The sequence below is a fragment of the Lagenorhynchus albirostris genome, chromosome 16 (assembly GCF_949774975.1).
Source record: "Lagenorhynchus albirostris chromosome 16, mLagAlb1.1, whole genome shotgun sequence".
Lineage (NCBI taxonomy): Eukaryota > Metazoa > Chordata > Mammalia > Artiodactyla > Delphinidae > Lagenorhynchus > Lagenorhynchus albirostris.
This window is the reverse complement of record NC_083110.1, coordinates 83,708,268-83,726,966: the sequence shown is the minus strand read 5'-3', so window position 1 is coordinate 83,726,966 and position 18,699 is coordinate 83,708,268. Positions and strand designations below refer to the sequence as shown.

The window sequence follows — 18,699 nt, the reverse complement described above, 5'->3', positions numbered from 1 at the left end:
CAGTGACCATGAGATTCATTTTACAGTATCGAAATATTCTGACCATGTTCCTCCTGGCGACAGGACCTAGACCGCCCACCTGCTGCTGGGGCAGCCTGTGCCGTCCTGTCACTTGGTGGCCGTCACTCCGTGTCTGTCACTTGGTCTCTGCACGCTCTGGCTCGTCCCCGTGCTGCCGCCTCCCTGAGCAGCTGAGGGCAGCCCCTGCCCCACTCCTCTTCCCGGGCAGGGGGGGCGGAATGGGGTACCCCAGGGACCCCAGCACCCATGGGGCACCCTCCCCAGAGGTCTGGGCCCCAGGATCTAACAGCCCTGCCCCCAGGCGTGGAAGCCCCTCCTGAAGGTACTGTCCGCAAGGACCCTCGTGCCCCTCTTGCCTTCCAGCACCTGCTTCCCGTGCGCACGCTCTCTGTGGAAGTGAGTGGCGCGGCTGCACCGCCCACAGGTCCAGGCCAGTTCCTTTTACTCACGGATGTCGTGTGGATCGGCCGCCCCCATGTCCTTAGTCACGCAGATGTGCGGCCGAGTCACGGGCTCAGCGCGTGAGGGAGCTCACGGTTCCCAGGAGGGGGCGCAGACCGGGCTCGTGTCTCCCGGCACGGCCGCCCACGCCGCCCACGCCCCGGGCCAAGTTCCTCACCTCTCGAAGCGTGCAGCAGTGCTTCACAGTGTGGAGGATGGGGTGAGGTCACTACCCACAAAGGTTGCCGGTCCAGCGGTCCTGCTAGGGAACATGCCCGACTGGGAGCATTCAAAGACCCCAGATGCAATTTCTCACACCTGGGGAGCTTGAGAGAGACTGGGGTCCCCTCATGGATGGAGCTGGCAGGGCCCCCATCAGAGGTGGGCAGAGTGCCGGGGGGACCCTGGTCAGGAAGCTGCGTCTCTAACCCTTCCCCCCCAACACCGTGTGATTCTGATGCCGTCACAGGCGAGCTCCCTGGGCTAAACCACCCGTCTCTCTAACCCTGACTGTGGATGTCCCATGCCCCCACCGCACTGCTGGTCTTTGCTGCCCCTGTGAACACCCAGGTGACGTCTTGGCCCCAGAGCTCAGAGCTGGGCTGGAGGGCTGGGGCTCCACCTCGGAGCTCCTTGGCTCCGGTGTGGACACCTGTCCGGCATCAGGTGACGGCAGTGAGCCTGCCTTCTGTTGGGCCAAAGATAAAGCTGCCAGCCCCTGGGGGAGCCAGCCCCAAGCAAGGGGGAGTCACAGCCGTGGAGGGCAGGCCCTGCGGTGCCAGAGAAGGGCCGCTGGGAAACTTACTGTAAATTGCAAATCAGGACATCCAGGGAGAGGGGCACCCTCCTGATCTATCAGACAGAGCAGCAGGCAATGTCCCCCCAATCCACCCCCTGCACCCCGAGGGCAGTCACTGTCCTGCCCTTGCAGAAGAGACTCCTCTACTCTCTTTTTTCATCTAGTTTTACCACTAAGCATATGTCATTAAAGAAATAGTTTAGTTTTGCTCATTTTTTTCTTTTTTGGTAATTTGTATAAATGGAATCACACTGTGCGCGTTTTCTTTTTTTGTCTGGCTTCTCTCGCTCAGAGCTGTCCTGGGAGCGGGACTCTGCTCGCTGCTTTACTGAGTGGTGTCAGATGCACGAATCCACCACTGACAGACGTCTGGGCATCCAGACATACTCTAGGTCTGGGGTGTCACCTGGCACGTGTTTTGCTCGCGTTGTGCACCTGCACGTGTTCTTGCCGGGTCAGAGGTGATGCTCGTGTTCAAGTCCACGCGTGCGTCCATTGACCGGCCTCCGAGTGTGCACATGTGTGAGTCTGTCCATTGGTCTGTGCTCAGCCTTGCAGAAGTCCCCACGCTCCGAGTCTCCCGCCCCCCTGCCCCCTCCTCCTCCTTTTCCTCCAAGAACGTCTGGGCTCTTCTTGGCCCCGTGAGAGCCCGCCTGCTGCGAGCCGTCACGACCCTGTTGGGTGTGAGTGGCGTGGTGTGGCGTGTGCTTGCACACGAGCCTGAGAAGCGGCAAGCGTTCTAACCCCGAGTGTGGGTCTTTCCCCTTCGAATCAGGCTCCCTTCCTGTCTCTTGATAACGTTTTGTGGTTTTCTGTGAGGAGGACTTGCGTTTCTTTTATTGTATTTATCATGAATATTGGGCGTATTTTGGTACTATTGTAAATTGTATCTTTGTAGAAATTTTGTTTCCTGTTTGGTGCTGGCCTACAGGAGTCAAATGGGCTCTTTTTAAAAAATTAATTTTTATGGGAGTATAGTTGGTTTACAACGTCGTGTTAGTTTCTGCTGTATAGCGAAGTGAATCAGTTTCAAATTGGCTTTTGTCCGATGACGTTGTGTCCAGCAATGTGCTAACCACTAACTGAGTGGTTCTGACCTGGAGACGGACTTAGATTTGCTGTGGGAGCGATCACACTCCCTGGGAATAAGTCCCGCTTCTCCATTTCTCATCCTCACCACGCCTCTCCCTGCCCTCACTGCCCCATGGGACCCTAGCGCAGCACCGAGCAGACGTGGTGAGACGGTCCTCTTGGCTGAGTTCCCAAGGTGAGCAGCTGGGCTTCGCTTCTTCACCGTCAGGGATAATTTTGTTGTAGGTTTTTGTAGGTTAATGAAGTTCCCTTCTATTGCTAATTTGCCAAATGTTCTTTTAAAATCACAAATAGATGTTGAATTGTATCAAATGCTTTTTCTGTGTCTATTAAGGTGATGGCTTGATCTTCTTTATTCCGTGAGTGTGCTAACGTCTAAGGTAGACTAATTTTGTAGTCTGGGAGCAAATCCACCCAACTGTGACACATCATCTCCTGCATTCTCGGTCCTGCTGCCCTGACGCTGTGGTCCTTCGAGGGCGGAGTCCTGACTCCCGCCCCGTGGTGCCGGGGGCGGGGGCGCCTGAGGCATCTCTTCCGCTCCCTCCACTGCTCTGGATTCTCTGTAATGAAAAGCTTGGCATGGATTTTGGGTAAGTTCGGAGGGTCCCGGCAAAGGCTTAGCCCTTCCCTGAGGTGGGCGCAGCCGTCCTGGGTCTGTAAGTATAGCAACGCCTCTCACGGGCACTAGCATTCTTTTTCTTTGTTTCTGTTCATGGAACCAATTTCAGAAAGGGTTTCTGCTGTGATTGGTACCCCTGCCCCCAGCGGAGGGGCAATAGTCCCTTTGTAATGTGAAAGGGATCCGTTCATTTGACAGGCAGGGCCAGCTGAGACTTTCTTGGCCCCTAGACTAGCACTGATCCTTCATAAAGCAAATGTTGATCTTTAAAAACAAAATTCCAGAATAAATTCAATTAAACCCAGTTTAAACAAGACATTGCCGAGACGTGGAGCTTCTTGGCTCTTAGCCCCATGTATGAAAAGCAGAATTGGTTTAATACCGTGGGTCCCTGTAAGCAAACTGTTGAAATGCCACCATCTTTCCTGGATGGTGATGTCTTACGTTTCTTGAAAAATAGCAGAAACTCCCTTTAATTCACTTCAGTGGGGCACATTTCTCAGGAAAAGGTGAAAAGATTTGAGACTCAGATACACGGTTATATTTCTCCTCTTTTATCTGTTGCTTGACATACTGAACACAAGGACCGTTGGGCCACAGGGGGAGCAGGGCACAGGAGTTACCTGTTGTCCTGGGTCTCCGTCTCCCCTTTGCTCCAAACTCCCTGAGGTTTCTTCCCTTTGGGGATGCCCTGCCTCTTCCCAGCATCCTCTTCCCAAAGTCTCTGCAGGACACAGCTTTGGAGACTTTTCCACGGAGCTGGGGACACGGGCTGAGCTCCTAGGCCTTCTCAGGGGTCCCTCGGCCACCGCCCGTCAGTGTTTCCCACCGTCTGACTTTTGAATGGGCTTTTTCGTTTTTTACCAGGTGTTCAGTTCTATCCTTCATCCCCCAACCCCGGTTGGCTCTTCCCTGGGTGGGGTTTGCAAGCCCTGCTGGCTGTGACCCTCCCCTTATGATGCATCTCTGTGGGCCGGGGGTTGCTCTCCCCTGGAACCCGAGGCTAACACTTTCTGTGAAGGATGTTTCCATGCAGCTCATGGAGCGAATTCCACGTGTTCATGGACATTCCAGAAGGTGCTCCTCCCAGGCATTTGTGCTTAACTGCCACAGTTTTTGGAGCATTTGTAGGAAATGAGAGAACTGTTTCTTTACTTGTCCGTCATCTTTATCCTATGAGCTCAGTCTGAGGCCTTGAAGGAGGCTTCACCTGGAGAGCTCCATCCATCCATTAGTGCCACTTCCCTGGTTCAGGAGGGGCCCCTCCACATCCTTCTGCGAAGGTGGCTCTGAAGGGCCCCCCCCCCACGCTCCGGGTTCCCAGCCCACACAGAGGCCACCAGCGTCCCCAGAACTTCCCAACTGCTCTCAAGCTGTGAGGACGTGGACCAAGTGGGGAAGAGACGTGGGTGGTGGGCTGCAGACAGACAGCCGAGCCTGCCACTGGCTTGTCGTGTGAAGACGGAGGGTCCCTGGCTGATGGACGACCCCCATCTGCCGCTCGTCCGGTGCAGTGCAGGAGGCAGGCTGGGGCCCGGTGAACGTGGCCTCTGCGCTGCTTCCCTGGAGCCGCCGGGGGAGCTGGTCACGGAGGCTGTGGCTCTGCCCTTCCTGACTGTGTGACGCTGGGCAATTTGCTCAACCCCTCTGAGCCTGCTCACGAGGCTGGATGTGAGCGTTTGACGGGTGACGTGTGAAAGGCACCTGGCCGGGCCCGCTTGGGCACTTGGGTTTGGCAGTGAGCGGAGGGCAGGCGGGAGCGGAGGCTGTGGGTGGAGGCTCCCAGCTGTGCCCTGAAGGAGGCTGGGAGCTCGCTTTCCCCGGGTGGCGCTGAGTTGGGAGTGTGGGGAGGTGGGGGTTCTGACCACATCCTGTCACTCTGAGCTGCTGGCAGGTTGTGGGCGGGAACGCTGCCACGGGTAGGGCCGCCGTCTGCTGTGAACCCCGACTCCCCTGCACCCTGCAAGGGTTCCTGGACCTGGCGCCGCGGGGCTGAAGGGACTGTACACCCGCCGTGGGCCCCCTCCTCCCCCAGGGCCTCGCCCCTGCCCAGCTCAGAGGTGGCAGCTCTTTGTAAACTGTGAAGTGAGGTGCACACTCCTGGACCTCTTGGCCCAGCCGTGGGGCAAGGATGACGGGCACTTCGGCTACCCCATCTCGAGCTTCAGCGTTTCCACTTTTATAGCTTGTGTGTCTGCAGCACGAGAGAGAAGGTGGCGCTGCTCTGTCTGCAAATTGATCCTGGCATGTCCAGCACCTCTCTGCCCGCTTCGCCTGGTTTGGGGTCATTTCTTCACCTGGTTTTGGGCTGTTCTATCCCTGTGCCCTGTAACGGCCTTGGTCGCTGGCTCTGGTGAGGACCCGGCAGATGCTGGGCGTGGACTCTCCTCTGAGTTGTGTGTCAGCTCAGCATCCCCGACACCCACACTGGGGCCACTGGGGGACCACCAGTAACACTGATTCTGTCTCCATTTAAGATTTTGATGCCGGTCACCGTGGACTTTTTGGTATCAATTTTGGTTTTTTAAAATATTGTGTCACAACATTACTTGCTTTATTACTGAGTTTTCGGGCCCCTTAAATCTTGCTCTGAGCATCTCACCCGCCCGACCCCTCGAGGAGCTGACAGCTTCTGGCCTGTGCTTCCCGCCGGACCCCGCAGTCTCGCCCCCAGGACCCTGGGCTCCCGGCCCCCACCCAGACCCTTCAAGCCCTGTGCCCTGTGCCCTGTGCCCTGGTCCCCAGGCCTCCCCTTCCTCTGCCGATGCTCCTGAGAGGCAGTCTCAGCGTCTGACCAGCCACGGGGGTCCTCCTGCCTTTGCGGGCCCCCCGACATTTGTCCAGGATCCATCCTCGCAGCGGCGATGGCACAGACTGGCTGCCCGCAGGCCACACGGAGCCCGCCGTTCGTCAGCCAAGTCCCAGCTGCACTGCGACCACCTGGCGGTGGGGGCGGTCTGTAGACAGTGGGAGGCCTGCCTCCCCCCCCCACCTGTTTGGAGACGTTGGCATGGGGTGACGTGTGTAGAAGCTGCACGGCACCAGCTGTTTCGGCGGCCCTGGTATCCCTCACGCATGTGTGTTTCCTCGGGAACCCCCCATGCAGGGGCCCCGAGGGTCTGTTCCCGGCTCCTGGGGCCGGCGACAGTCTGCTCCTTATTTGTGATCACCTATCTCATAGCCCGTGTGGCAAGCTGGGGTGTCAGCCCCCGAGGGCAGGGCCCAGCTCCCAGACTGTCTTCTCTGCTGGGTCTCCAGGGACCAGTCCTTGCAGACTGGAGGGTCTGTAGGACGTGCATTGGCTCCCCAGCAGCCCAGGTTCCATGGAGGGAAGTTCTTGGTGTCCCATTGCCTCTCCATGGGGGCACGAAAAGATCCTGCCACCCACTTTCCACTCAGCCTCTGGGATATTGGGGCCCCTGGAGGCACGGCTGGGGACCCCCTGGAGGGACCTGGGCTCCTTTCCCAGGGTTCCCAGAGAGGAAGGACTCACAGCAGACAGGGGCTGTCAGGGCAGGTGGGAGGGAGGTCAGAGCCTCAGTGGGACTGAGAAAGGCTGGGACCTGGGACCGTTTGTGGCAGCACTGCGTACCTGCACCTGGACACACGTCTCCCAGAGCAACAAAATACAAAGAAACTGTGCGGGATTAAAAAGACCTGTGTGGGGACTTCCCTGGGGGTCTAGTGGGTAACACTCTGCACTCCCAATGCAGGGAACCTGGGTTCGATCCCTGGTCGGGGAACTAGATCCCGCATATATGCTGCAACTAAGAGTCTGAATGCCACAAAGAAGAAGCCCGCATGCCTCAACTAAAAAAAGATCCTGCGTGTCGCAACCAAGACCCGGAGCAGCCAAAGTAAATTAAATAAATAAATATTTTAAAAATACATAAATAAACAAAATTAAAAAGAAATAAAAATAACTGGGTGCATGCGCAGTTGGCGCAAATTCTGGACCCAAAAGATACAAAGAGACCAAAAAACCCAACTTCCACTTTTGAAGAGCCTGGAGCAAAAGCGGGGCGCTGCCCCTGCCCCCTGCACACACCACCACCTAGGGGTGGGCACACCACCTAAGCCACACCTCCGGCCCCGCCCCTGGACACGCCCCCGCCCTCACCGCGTATAAGGAGCCAGCGCGCGCCCTCTGTTCCCCGCCCCGCCAGGGAGCCAGCAAGCAAGGAGCCTGTTGTTTGTTCTCACTCCCCCGCCGCAGCAGGGGCCCCAGCACAGCCCTGCCTGAATTTCTTGTCTGGCCTCTGATCAATTTCAATTGAACCCGGGTGGGTAACAGGACCTGCTTCTGCGGGGAGAGGGCTGGGGTGAAAGAAGCCTGAGTGTGCACGTGTGTGTGTACACAGGCCGGCATGTCTCTCATGTGCTTCCTTGCACTCCTGTGTGTGTGGACACGCGTGTGCTTATCCGGGCACGTCCCTGAGCAGAGCTTGTGTGTGCGCCCGAGTGCACCCGTGTACCTGTGGCCTCCCCTGCGCTCTGAGGCTGTGGCCTGTGCAGGGACCCCGCCCACCGTCCCAGGGCTGCTGAGCCCCTGACTCCTGGGCTGTTCTGCCCCCCGGTTTCTCCGCCGGAGCACCGCTGAGGGCTGTGCCTGCCCCGCCCTGACTGACCACACGCCCTGATCTCCCACCTGAGACCCCAACTCCACGTCCAATCGGCCCCATGACCTGGGACCTCCTTCCCGAATCTTATTTCTTGCATCTACTGCGGCCCCAACCCCTTGCTCCCACCATGTCCGTCCTGTGCCGCCCACCTGCTCCCCCGGCCCCGAGCTCAGCCCTGCGGCCCCGTCTCCGCCCTCGGGGAGGGGGGGTGAGGCCTTCCTGGTGGCCAGCGGCGCCACGCAGGTCCGTGCACCCCAGAGACGGCGTTTCAGTCTCACGGGCTTTCGTAAGAGATGCGGATCGTCTGTCCTCGGCCCCAGACTTGCCCCAACACAGACACATTTCTCCTGGATCTGAGTGACTGAGACTCGACCCTGGGACCAGGCCACAGACACCGCCTCGTGGGAGGGACCTGCGCTCCAGGACCCCGGACACACGCGTCTGAGTTGCCGGGTTGTCCCTGAAAGGGGCCACCCGGGGGTGTTGCCAGAGCTGTGTGTGTGAGAAGTAACCTGCTGCCAGGGACAGGGAAGGCTTGATGTCTGTGCACAGAGAGTGGATATAAACCAGTGTCACTCTCAGTGCATCCACCCAGGGCGGCGGGAGGGCCTGGGTCCCCCTGGGCGAGGGGGAGGCCATCCGTGGCCAGTGCCCGCCTGGGCCTCCGAGCAGGACAGAGCAGAGCCGAGGCCGCTGGCGTGTGGTGCCCAGGAGGCTGGATGTGAGGGCAGCGGAGAGGACAGTGGAGCCGTGACCCGGTGGGGGGATCCAGAGAGCCCTGCCCCCCACGCCTCCCAGCCACCCTCCCTCCTGGGCGCCAGGGTTTCTGGTCCACCTCCGACGCCAGGCCAGCGCCTTTGGATCTGCTGTCCAGTGTCCCTGGAGGACTGTCCCTTGGGTGGCAAGTCTATGCTCAGGGCGCTGGCTCCGCGGCTCATGGGAGGCCCAGGCAGGTGGCCGGTGGGCCATGGGACTTGGCCACGTGCACTCCGACCCTAACCAACAACCCCTCCCTCCCAGCCCACCGGAGTGGGGCCCGCGGAGCTGTCCTGCCACCAGCCCCACGCCTGCAGGCTGAGCCGCCTGCCGTGAGGAGGATGCCCACCTCCCAGAAGTGGCCGCACAGGGCCCTGGGTCACGTCTGGGGGAGCCCTTCTCACTCATGCCAAGGGGTCTCCCGTGCGACCCTTCCTGCCACGCCTTCCCTCCTGAATGGCCGAAGCTCTCCGATTTGGTCCTTGAGACCTTCCAACGTGGCCTTTTTGCTCCCCTCCCCCACTGGCCTCCCCAGGCGCCCACCAGGGCTGCGCCCACCAGGGCCGCGCCCTGCACCCTGCAGCGGGCGTGGCTGCCGCAGCACTGCTCCCTGTGTCCTCACAGGACTCTTACCCTGTCCCTCTGTCCCACCTTCTGGGGGGATGCAGAGCTGGCCTCTGTCAGGACCAGAGGTGCCCCCTCCCCCCGAGGGGCATAAATCAATAATCAATATGTAGATGATCAATCATGTAGTAAAAGCTGCCGCTGAAGCCTCGGCTCAGAGACGAGCCCGGGGGTGTGCAGGCCAGGGCAGGGCTGGCGGCCATCCTCGGGGCAGAACGCGCACACCTGCTGCCCTGGACGCAGGCCAACCTTGGCCGGCCAGCCTGTGTCCAGCTGCTGGTGACACCAATGCCTGAGGCCCGCCAGTCCCCCCTCCCCACCTGGCAACACCGCGGGTCTCGGGGCGGGTGGCAGGACTACAGGGGCAACCTGGGTGCCCGTAGGGCAGATGCGGCCCTACTGCAGCCACCACGTCTGCGTGTGGCCGTTCGTGTGGCTGGCCGCGCCCCTGCCCAGGGCCCCAGGAGCTGAGAGCGAGCCGCTCCTGCCAACGTCCCCAGCCTGGCAGAGGACAGGCCTCCCAAAGCGGCGAACACTGCTGCCGCCACCCCAGCCCCCCAGGAGGCCCAGCACGACGCGCCAGCCCCTGGACAGCTGCCTTTGCAGCCGCGATTCATGCCCTGTGACCCCACCCCCCAGAGGCCGCTCCTGGGCCCCAAGGCTCTCCTCGACTGTCTGCGTCTTAAAGAGCCCAGTGGGCCAGCAGGATGAGAGACAGAGTGGGTGCCCCCCCCAGTCCTGGTCCAGCCCCTTCCTGCAGACCCAGCTGAGGCAACGCCACAGACCCGGAGGGGCTCCCAGGGGTGGCTTGTTCAGAGGTGGCTCAAGGGGCTTCTTGGAGAAATCGGGGAGCGCGTCGGTGGAGGTGCCCTTAACTGACCACCAACGCTCCCTGCAGACAGCAGTGCTGGCCGGACCCGCGGGCGAGCGCTTTCCAGGTCCCCAGCAGATGACGCCACACCAGCGCTCAGGAGGGACTGTAACGCGTCCCCGGCTGGACCACTCAGGAGAGGGCTGCCAAGTCCCCCGAGTCCTCCGGGCTGACTGAGGCTGTCACAGCAACCCTGTGAGGCCACCAGGTCTGCACCCTGGTAGTCAGACAGGAGCCCACAGCTCCAGGGGGCTCTCTGTGAAGGGCATGTACACGCACGCACACACACGTGTCCTCCTCCTGCGCTCACACGTACAACTCAGGCACCCACATGCTCACACACGCACACTCATTCCCACACTCACACCTCCACGCAGCCACGTGATCCAAACACAACGCACACACACACGTAAGCACACACACACATGCACTCACGCGTGCACGTTTTCACACACACACACCAGCACATGCTCACTATCATGTGCTCTCACACTCATCTTTATACACGTGCTCTCACACTACACACACGCATGCACACTCACTCACACAGGCACCCACCCACCCAACTCAACATAGCACAGTCCCACCCTTGCACGTGCACTCACAATGCACACACACGTGACAGACTAACGTGTGACATGCACACACTCACACATGTGCACAAACCAACTTGAACACAATGCACAATGCACTCAGCACACGGGCACACTCACGCACACTCCCACACACACACGCAGGAAGCACACTCTCACATACACACACACTGCGCGTGTATGCACATACATAGCACAGAGGAAGGGGTGACACACAGCGTTAGACCTCAGACGATGGGCTGTGGCTGTGACCTCCTGCCCTGCGTCCTTTTGGAGGCATCGTCCGCGTGGGGCGCTCCCAGATGCGGTCGTGCCGTGGATTTTTATTCCTGGAAAACATTACCTGCAAACGGAAGGTGTCACAACCCTGTCTCCAAGTGGACTCAGGAGGCTGAACCAATATTGAAACACACGATGTTTAATATTTAAGGTCGAATCTCTTTGGTCTGAATGATGAGCTGCTCTCTCTGGTCTGTCAGGGGCACCGGGGCAGGAAGGGTGGGGGACGCCCTCTGGAGGGGCCGGAAAGGGCAGCCTTGTGGCTCCCCGGCCTCTCCCAGCCCCGGGCACCATGGTGGGCCTGCCCCCCTATAGGGAGAGATATGCTTGCAGATGCTGTGAATCAGCCTCCCAAAGTGCCAACAAGGACAACACTGTACTTCGTCGACGGTTCTGCGCCTGCAGCATGTGCCCCGCACAGCCCCAGGGTGCTGGTCCTGTCAGCCGCAGGAGCGGGCAAGCAGGCTGGTCGGCGGTGGAGACAGGAGCCACCCAGCGGTCATCGGTTGCCCGTCTGGTCGACATGTGAGGATATATGGGGCTCGGGGCAGGTACCGGCCACCTTGGTCTGTTACAACGTCACTGTTAGGTTTACAGGAATTCCAGGAAGTGGGGCTCCTGTGCTCAGATACTGGGCATCTCGCCTGGGACACGGGACAGCCCCCCAACCCAGGTGGGTGTGAGGAAGGATCTGCTCCTGCTGGAGTCCCCGCCCAAGACACAGACGCTGACAAGTCCTGGTGACGAGGCTGCACAGGGCAAGGAGAGCTCGGCGCTCGGACGGCTGGAAAACACTCGATCCTGTGTGTGCGTAACGTGTTGTGTGCATGTCTGTGCACAGTAGACGTGTGTGCACGGGTGGCATGTGTGATGTATGCTGTGTGCAGTGCACTCTTGTGCATGTATGGTGTACTGTGCACGTGTGGGGAGTGTGCACATGTGCATGCACGTGGCACGTTCACACATGCATGTGGTACATGCACCAACACATGTGCACGTGTGTGTGGGTGCACATGTGTTACAGACCCCAGGGGATGGAGGGAGGGAGCAAAGACTGCAGAGGCCCACATACACATCCCTTTGGGTGTCTCAGCTTCTCCACGGGGACCCGTGGACCCCTTCCCATGGGACACACCACTTGCTGTCACAGAAGGATATTTGTCACCGACATCTGTCCTCTGAGTCATGGCTTTGTGCCCAGATGTTCATGGAAATGCCAGACCCTCTCTTTTTGTGGCAGGGGACTTTATTGTTCCCAAACGTTCACGGTGTGGGCGGGACCCAGCCCTGACAGCGCCTGGCTTTGGAAGTCGAGTCTACGTTAAAGGGTGTGTGGGCATTTCCAAAGGCACAGGCCCCTCAGAGACCCCACTGGCCCGTGGAAAGCCTAGGGTCACCGACAGTCCCGCTGCCCTTGTGCTCCCAGAGTACGGCTGCTGCCCCAGCGTCTGTGATGCTCTGAGGCCTGTGGGGCGGGGGTGAAGGTGGAGCCGGCACTGGGCAGAGGTGCTGACTCGAGTCCCCCTGAGACTGGAGGGGCCTGGGGCAGCTGCCCAGAGCGCTCTGGACTGACAGGCAGGCTGCCTGCTGGTCCCGAGGAACAAACCTAAACAGAAAACACACATTAAACACTAGGAAATATCGGGGGCGCCACCCGCCGCGGCCAGGCCTAGCAAGGCAGGTGGCGGGGCAGATGGGATACACGCCAGGCGCTGAGGGTGGGCTTCTGCCCTGGGCTGCCGGGGACTGGGCACTACGGGATGAAAGCAGGTGACTGTGGACGTGGACCTCCCGGCTGCCCTTGGGGCTTGTGGAGGCCGACGTAGCCCAAAGCGTCTTCCCGCTCAGGTCCTCCAACGAAGGGGTCAGTGGCGGTGCCGCCAAGGCTGGGTCAGGCGGTGACCCCCTGCCCGCCTCACGTGGCCGAGGGCCTGGCTCTGCTCTGAAGCACGTCCGGGCCGTGTGGGCGAAGGTGACAGAGCCCCGCCTGCTACACAGTTGTCTCGTTCCTCCAGGGCCCCGTGCGGATGTTACCCGTGCTGTCAGAGCCAAAGGGCGCAGCGTCCCGTGCATCACCCTTAACCAGCCCGTTCTGGCCGGGGCCGCCAAAGGGCAGGGACTGTGTCCTCCGGAGCATCTCCAAGTGGGCCGGGCCGTGGGCTGCCTCCCCGCCGGGCCGTGGGGGACAGCCACAGAGCACGGGGCTGGCGTCGCCGCCCTCGGGCTGGCTGACCAAGGGGAAGGGGTCACCCTGGGCACAGCAGGCCAGCGAGTGTGGCCCCACTGGGCCCTCGAGCGAGCTGGCGGGGCTGTCCGTGCGCGAGCTGTGGGGGCTGCCGTCCAGGCTGGACGGGATGTGGTAGGCGTACTCCCGCTCGGCCGCGGCTGCCCGGTGCCGGCTGAAGTAGTGAGGCTTAGTTCTGCCCTGGAGGCACCTGTGCCGGTGCGGGTCATGCCCGAAGGCGTCCTCCTCGTGCACGTGGACGTGGGCTGCGTCCTCCATCAACTGCTCGCACTGCATCTTGGCACAGCAGGGTGTGGCTGGTGACAGGCAGCTGACGTGGCTTTGGGTGGCCTGCAGGTCCGTCATCTTGCAGTGGCCGGCTGGCGGGTGGCCGAAGCCCAGCGTCTTGCCGGGACGCGGTGAGTCCTGCAGGCAGGCTGCGTGGCTCAGCACATCCCCGTTGGCGTCGAGCGCGGGGCGGGCGCCGAGCTTCGCGGCGTGGGGGTCCCCACGGGAGGGGCAGCAGGACCACCAGCAGTGCCACACATCTTCCCGCTTGGCGCAGTGGTGGATGAGCACGAAGAGCCCCAGGGTCACGCAGAAGGCGCCGTACAGGCAACTGAAGATCGTGTGCAGAAAGTGGCCCTGGGACACGGCCAGCGCCCCGAAGGTCCACGTGGCCACGAACAGGAACAGCGTGAAGGCGGCGGCCCGCAGCTGGGCCTTGAACGAGTGCTCGTTCTGCAGCAGCGAGGTGAGCAGGGCATCGCGGGCGGGCGGCGTGGCCCGCGGGGCCCCGGGGCTCTGCCCGGCCTCTGACCCTGCCAGCCGCTGCCACTCCTCTGCACGCTCCCTGAGCTCGTACCTGCGCTCTGGGTGGCGCCGCAGCTGGACGTAGGTGCCGAGGAAGTACACGCAGGTGACCAGGGAGATGAAGGTCGCGGGCCCGTAGAAGGCGCCCAGGCTGGGCTCCCAGGCCATCCAGCAGCTGTGGGAGGAAAGCAAGTCAGCGAGGGGGTCGCACCAGGCAGGGCAGCGGGTGGGACCAGGGGTCACTGCTTCCCTGAGCTCGCGGGAGGGCCATCGTGAGAGAAGGAGACACACGAAATCGGGACGGGGCCGCCCCTCCTGCCGCCACCAGACAGCGCGGTGGGAGTTTGGGGGCGCCGGCAGTGGTGGTGGCCTGCAGGCGGCAGCCAGGCCTGGGCTCCGAGCCTTGGGCCGCCTCTCTGGCGCTGCTGCTTTTCTCCGGCAGCGGCCTTTCCTCCCAGCTTCATCCGGGCCTGGTGGGGCCGCAGTGCCGGGCCCAGGAAGGGGTGAGCCCCGGGGGAACAGGGCCTGCGTGTCCTGCGGGGCTTTGCCCTGGGGGGGCAGCTGGGGGAGGAGTGTGAGGGTGGGGGCATGGCTCCAGAGCCGAGGGTCGGCTGGGGGCTGTGCTGCGACCTGGGGCTGGCGCTGGCTCCTGTGAGCGAGGGGGCCAGACCGGCCTCCCCAGGAGGGCAGGGGGGTCGGCTTCGGGGAGACTGGACCCTGCAGCCCCGGAGCCTGAGAAGCCCACAGTAGCCACTGCCGGGTGCAGCCGACCGGTGGCCTCACGGCGGGAGTGGCCTGGCCAGGGCCAGCGAGGCCGAGGGCCCCAGCCCACCTGCCGGCCGCGGGGGGCGCTGGAGGCGTTAGAGCTGGGGCGGGGGCGCCGACGGGGCGGGGTCTGTCTCAGCTCCTATGCTCGGCCGGGTCCACGCTCTGCCGTCCTGGGCGTGGCGGCCCTGTTGCCGCGGGCACCCCCCTCCACCCCTCCTTCCAACCCACGGTGCCGGGGGGGACGGGAGTGGGGGACGGGGGGTGGGGGATGGGAGGCGGGGAAGCCCGCGTGTGGGGAGGACGGCGCTCCTGGGCAGGGCCGCGGCGCCGGGTACTCACTACGCGGCGTCCTCGTCCTCCATCCCGTAGTTCCCGATGTTCGTGGCGGCCGTGATGCCGCAGATGATGAAAGGGGCCCCTCCGCTGATGAGGTAGAACCTGCGAGAAGGGGCCGCTCACTGCGCTCCCAGTCCCCCTGCAGCCCCAGGGCAGCCCCTCTTCGCCTTCCTCGGGCGTCCTGGCCGAGCAACTGTCCACCCTGGTGGCGGAGCCGCTTCCAGCGCCCTACCCGACCTGGCCTCCCCTGCGCCCCCTCCCCCACGAACCCTGCACCCCACATTCCCCACCCCCTGCATTGCTCCCCACGTTCCCCCACCCCTGGGTCGCCCCACGTCTCCTCCATGTGTCCCTCCCCCCCCCCGCTGCTACACCTGTGCAGAGGTGACCCTGGCTGGGCCCAGCACGTGCGTCTGGGGACATGTGGTGCCCTGGTTCATGCGGCAGAAATAACGGGGAGAACGTGAAGCCCCTGAGTGGAGGGGGGACCACAGTGGACAGGGTGGAGGGGGCTGCATGCTCCATGGGGGACAGTACGGGGCTGTGGTGGACACTACAGCCAGCCACCTGGCCCCCTTCAGGCGGAGCTGCTCATCCCGCCGGCTCTGGGGCCTCTCAGCCCGAGCCCAGGTAATGCCTGTTCCAGCAGGTGGCTGGCGTCAGCGACTAGCCGACTAGGCGTGCGTGCTCGGGCCAGTTGGCCTGATAACCTCGGGGTGAGAAACTCACAGGGGTCGTTCCTCATGCCTTTGTGTACTGCCTGGCAGCCCAGTTTCTCAGCTGCTTGGGGCCAAGTTCTGGCGTTTGACCCCTCCCTGGGAGGACAGAGGTGCGCCTGGAAGGGAGTTGCCTGCCCCCCCCCTGCCCCCCATGAGCTGACTGTCCCATCTGTGGGGCCGCAGCTGACAGCTCCATCCAAGGGTGTTGGAGCGGTATCCTGGGGAGCGCGAGGGCTGGGGACTGCCAAGCACCCGTGCCACGGGCACCTGGCCATGGGGCGTGCTGGTGGTCACACACGGCGATGGGTGGTGCCTCTGGTGGGGAGAGCAAGGGGCCAGCTCGGGGACGATTCCCCATAAGAGGGTGTCATTCACAGGATGCCACAAATGCCCAAATCAATGGGAGGGCACCAGGTCCCCAGCGAGGGGAATGACACGGATTCCAGGTCCATGGGTGGAAGTGGATGACCCCGCACATGGTCACACCCGGTGACGGCTGGGGACTCTGTGCCTCCCGGAATTCTGTATCCAGAGGTCACGTCCTCCAGAACGAAGGAGAAAGAAAGACACATTCTAACAAAAATAAAACATTCGTTGTCCGCTGACCTGCAGTTAAAGAAACGCCAAATAAACTCCTTCAGGATAATAGGATGCTGTACCAGACAGAAGCTTGGAGGAGTGAAGGTCATCAGAAATACTGAACATCTGGGTAAATATAAAAGGTTTTGTTTCCTCCTAATTTCTTTAAAATATATATTGGTGTTTAAAGAAAGAACTTTAACACTGCCTTGAGGAGTTTACAGTATAGGTAGGGGCACTATCTATAGTGTCTGTAGCATAAAGAGGGTGGGAGGAGAGATGGTCCCATGCAGTCGCCAAGTTTTTAATGTATTTTACATGAAATAGTGTAAGTGTCAAACTAAAAAGACTGTGGAAAGGCTGTGGATTTTAATCCCTAAAGCAACCATGGACAGCTAATAGGCAAAAAGTTAATAGATACATTAAAATGAAATGTTACAAAATATTAAAATACTCAAAGAAGAAAATAAAAAAGGAAAAGGGAGGACAGAAAAAAAAAGAGAAAAAAGAAGCAAAACCAGAAAACAAATAATGAAATGGAGACCAAATCAAAACTCCCATTAAATTTTAATGGAATAAACATTCTAAGTCAAAGCCAGAGGTAATCAGAATAGATTAACAGCAGCAAAAAAGCAAGACCTGGTTGCATACTGTCTACAATAGGAGGAAACATTTTAAGTAAAAAGACACAGAGAGGTTGAAAATGAATGGATGGAAATAGCTATCCACACTAACTGAGTCCAAGAAGGCCGGCGTGACTGCATTAATACCAGACAAAATAAACTTTTAAGAGAAGAGAGAAAGGGAGGCATTTCATAATGATGTCAACGTGAGTTCACAGGAAGACATTCAACTGTAAATGTGTGGGAGCCAAAGGGAAGATTCAAAACATATGAGGCAAACATGGGCAAAGTTAAAGGGAGAAACAAACAATTCCAAAGTCATAGCTGATATTCTGAATTCCCCTCTCTTAGCAATTGGTAGAACAAGTAGGTAACAAATTAGTAAAGAAATAGAAGATCTGAACAAGAACATTAATCTTTTCCCTAATTGCTCTTTCTAGAACATCACACCCAGTAATTGCATAGCACTCATTCTTTTCAAGTGCACACCATTTACCATCGCAGATGATGTGACGCTCCATGAAACAAGTGTTGATAAGTGTAAAAGTATCGAAATCATACAGAGTTTATTCTCTGATCCAAGTGAGATTAAATTAGAAACTAATAGCAATAAGCTAACTAGGAAAACCACAAATATCTGAAAAGTGAAATGACATACTTCTAAATAATTCGTGGATCAAAGAAGAAATCATAAGGGAATTTAGAAAATATTTTAATCAGAATGAGAAAAAATGCAGTATAATATTTCTGGGATGCAGGGCTTAAAGGGACTCTCAGCCGTGAGTATTTCTATGAGGAAAAAAAGAAAGGTCTAAAGTTCAGTGACTGAAGATTCCACCTCAACAGGGCAGAAAAACAAAAGAGCAAAGTAGACTCAAAGTAACCAGGAGGAAGAAGATGACAAAAACAGGGACAGAAATAAATGAAAAAAAAAAAACAAAAAATAGTGAAAATTATCATGCCAAAATTGATTTCCGGAAAAAAAAAAAAAGTCAACAGAACGATACACTCATAGCTGGATTGATCGGGATAAAGAGAGAGAGCACAAATTGGCAGCATCAGGAAAGAGGGGCCAGCATCGTCCACCCACAGGCACTGAGAAGATGCGCATATGCTGTAAACAACTGCACGCCAGCTATTAGCAACTGAGATGAAATGGATAAATTCCTGGAGAAAAATACAAGCTACCAAAACTGAAAGGAGAAGCATTGGAAAATCTGGATACTCTCTTTCCAGTGAAAACACTGACTTCAGTATCCACAAACATGTCGCAGAGAAACGCCAGGCTCTGCGAGTGTCCCCAGTGAATCAGAACACACATCTGAGGAAGAGAGGACACCAATCTGATATGGGCTCTTCCGGAAGATAAAGGAGCAGGGAACACCTCCTGACTCAGTTTATGAGGCCAGCATGAGCTGATACCCAGCTCAGATGGAGACATTTAAAAAAGAGTTGATTACACACAGCAACCCTCACGAGCACAGACACAAACATCTCCAACAGTGTGTCAGCAAATGAAATCTAGGACTTTATGAAAAGGACAAAGCATCGTGATCAAGTAAGAATGATCACAGAAGTGCGAATTAGCCTGTTATTCATAAACATCGATCAATAAAGTTCATCATATAAACTCAAGGAGAAGCCATGTGATCGCTTAATAGGTGTAGCAAAAACATTTTAGACAATTTAAGATGCATTCATCGTCAAAAAATCTCGGCAAACTAGGAATCGATGAATCTCCTCAACCTGCTGGGAGGCGTCTATGAAAACTGGTAGCCGGTGTCATCCTTGACGGTGAGATGGTGGAGGTTCCCAAGATCGGGAACGGACAAGGTGCCCCTCCCCCCAGCCCCTGCGAACCCTGTCCTGGGCACCCCGGCACCCTGATGAGGCAGCAAAGAAGTATAGGCACCAGTG

The 18,699-nt window shown here is 58.8% G+C and overlaps 1 protein-coding gene across 1 annotated transcript in view; it reads right to left on the bottom strand.

Annotated features, from left to right (window-relative positions):
* Nucleotides 1-10,877: 10,877 nt before the first annotated feature.
* ADGRA1 (adhesion G protein-coupled receptor A1) overlaps nucleotides 10,878-18,699 on the bottom strand; it is a 35,631-nt gene continuing 27,809 nt past the window's right edge. The window contains exons 7-8 of the mRNA XM_060125562.1: nucleotides 14,865-14,963; nucleotides 10,878-13,932 (exon numbers count right to left, since the gene is read on the bottom strand). Coding sequence (XP_059981545.1) covers nucleotides 12,711-13,932; nucleotides 14,865-14,963 — 1,321 coding nt within the window. The 3' untranslated portion in view covers nucleotides 10,878-12,710. The remainder of the gene's footprint in view (nucleotides 13,933-14,864; nucleotides 14,964-18,699) is intronic.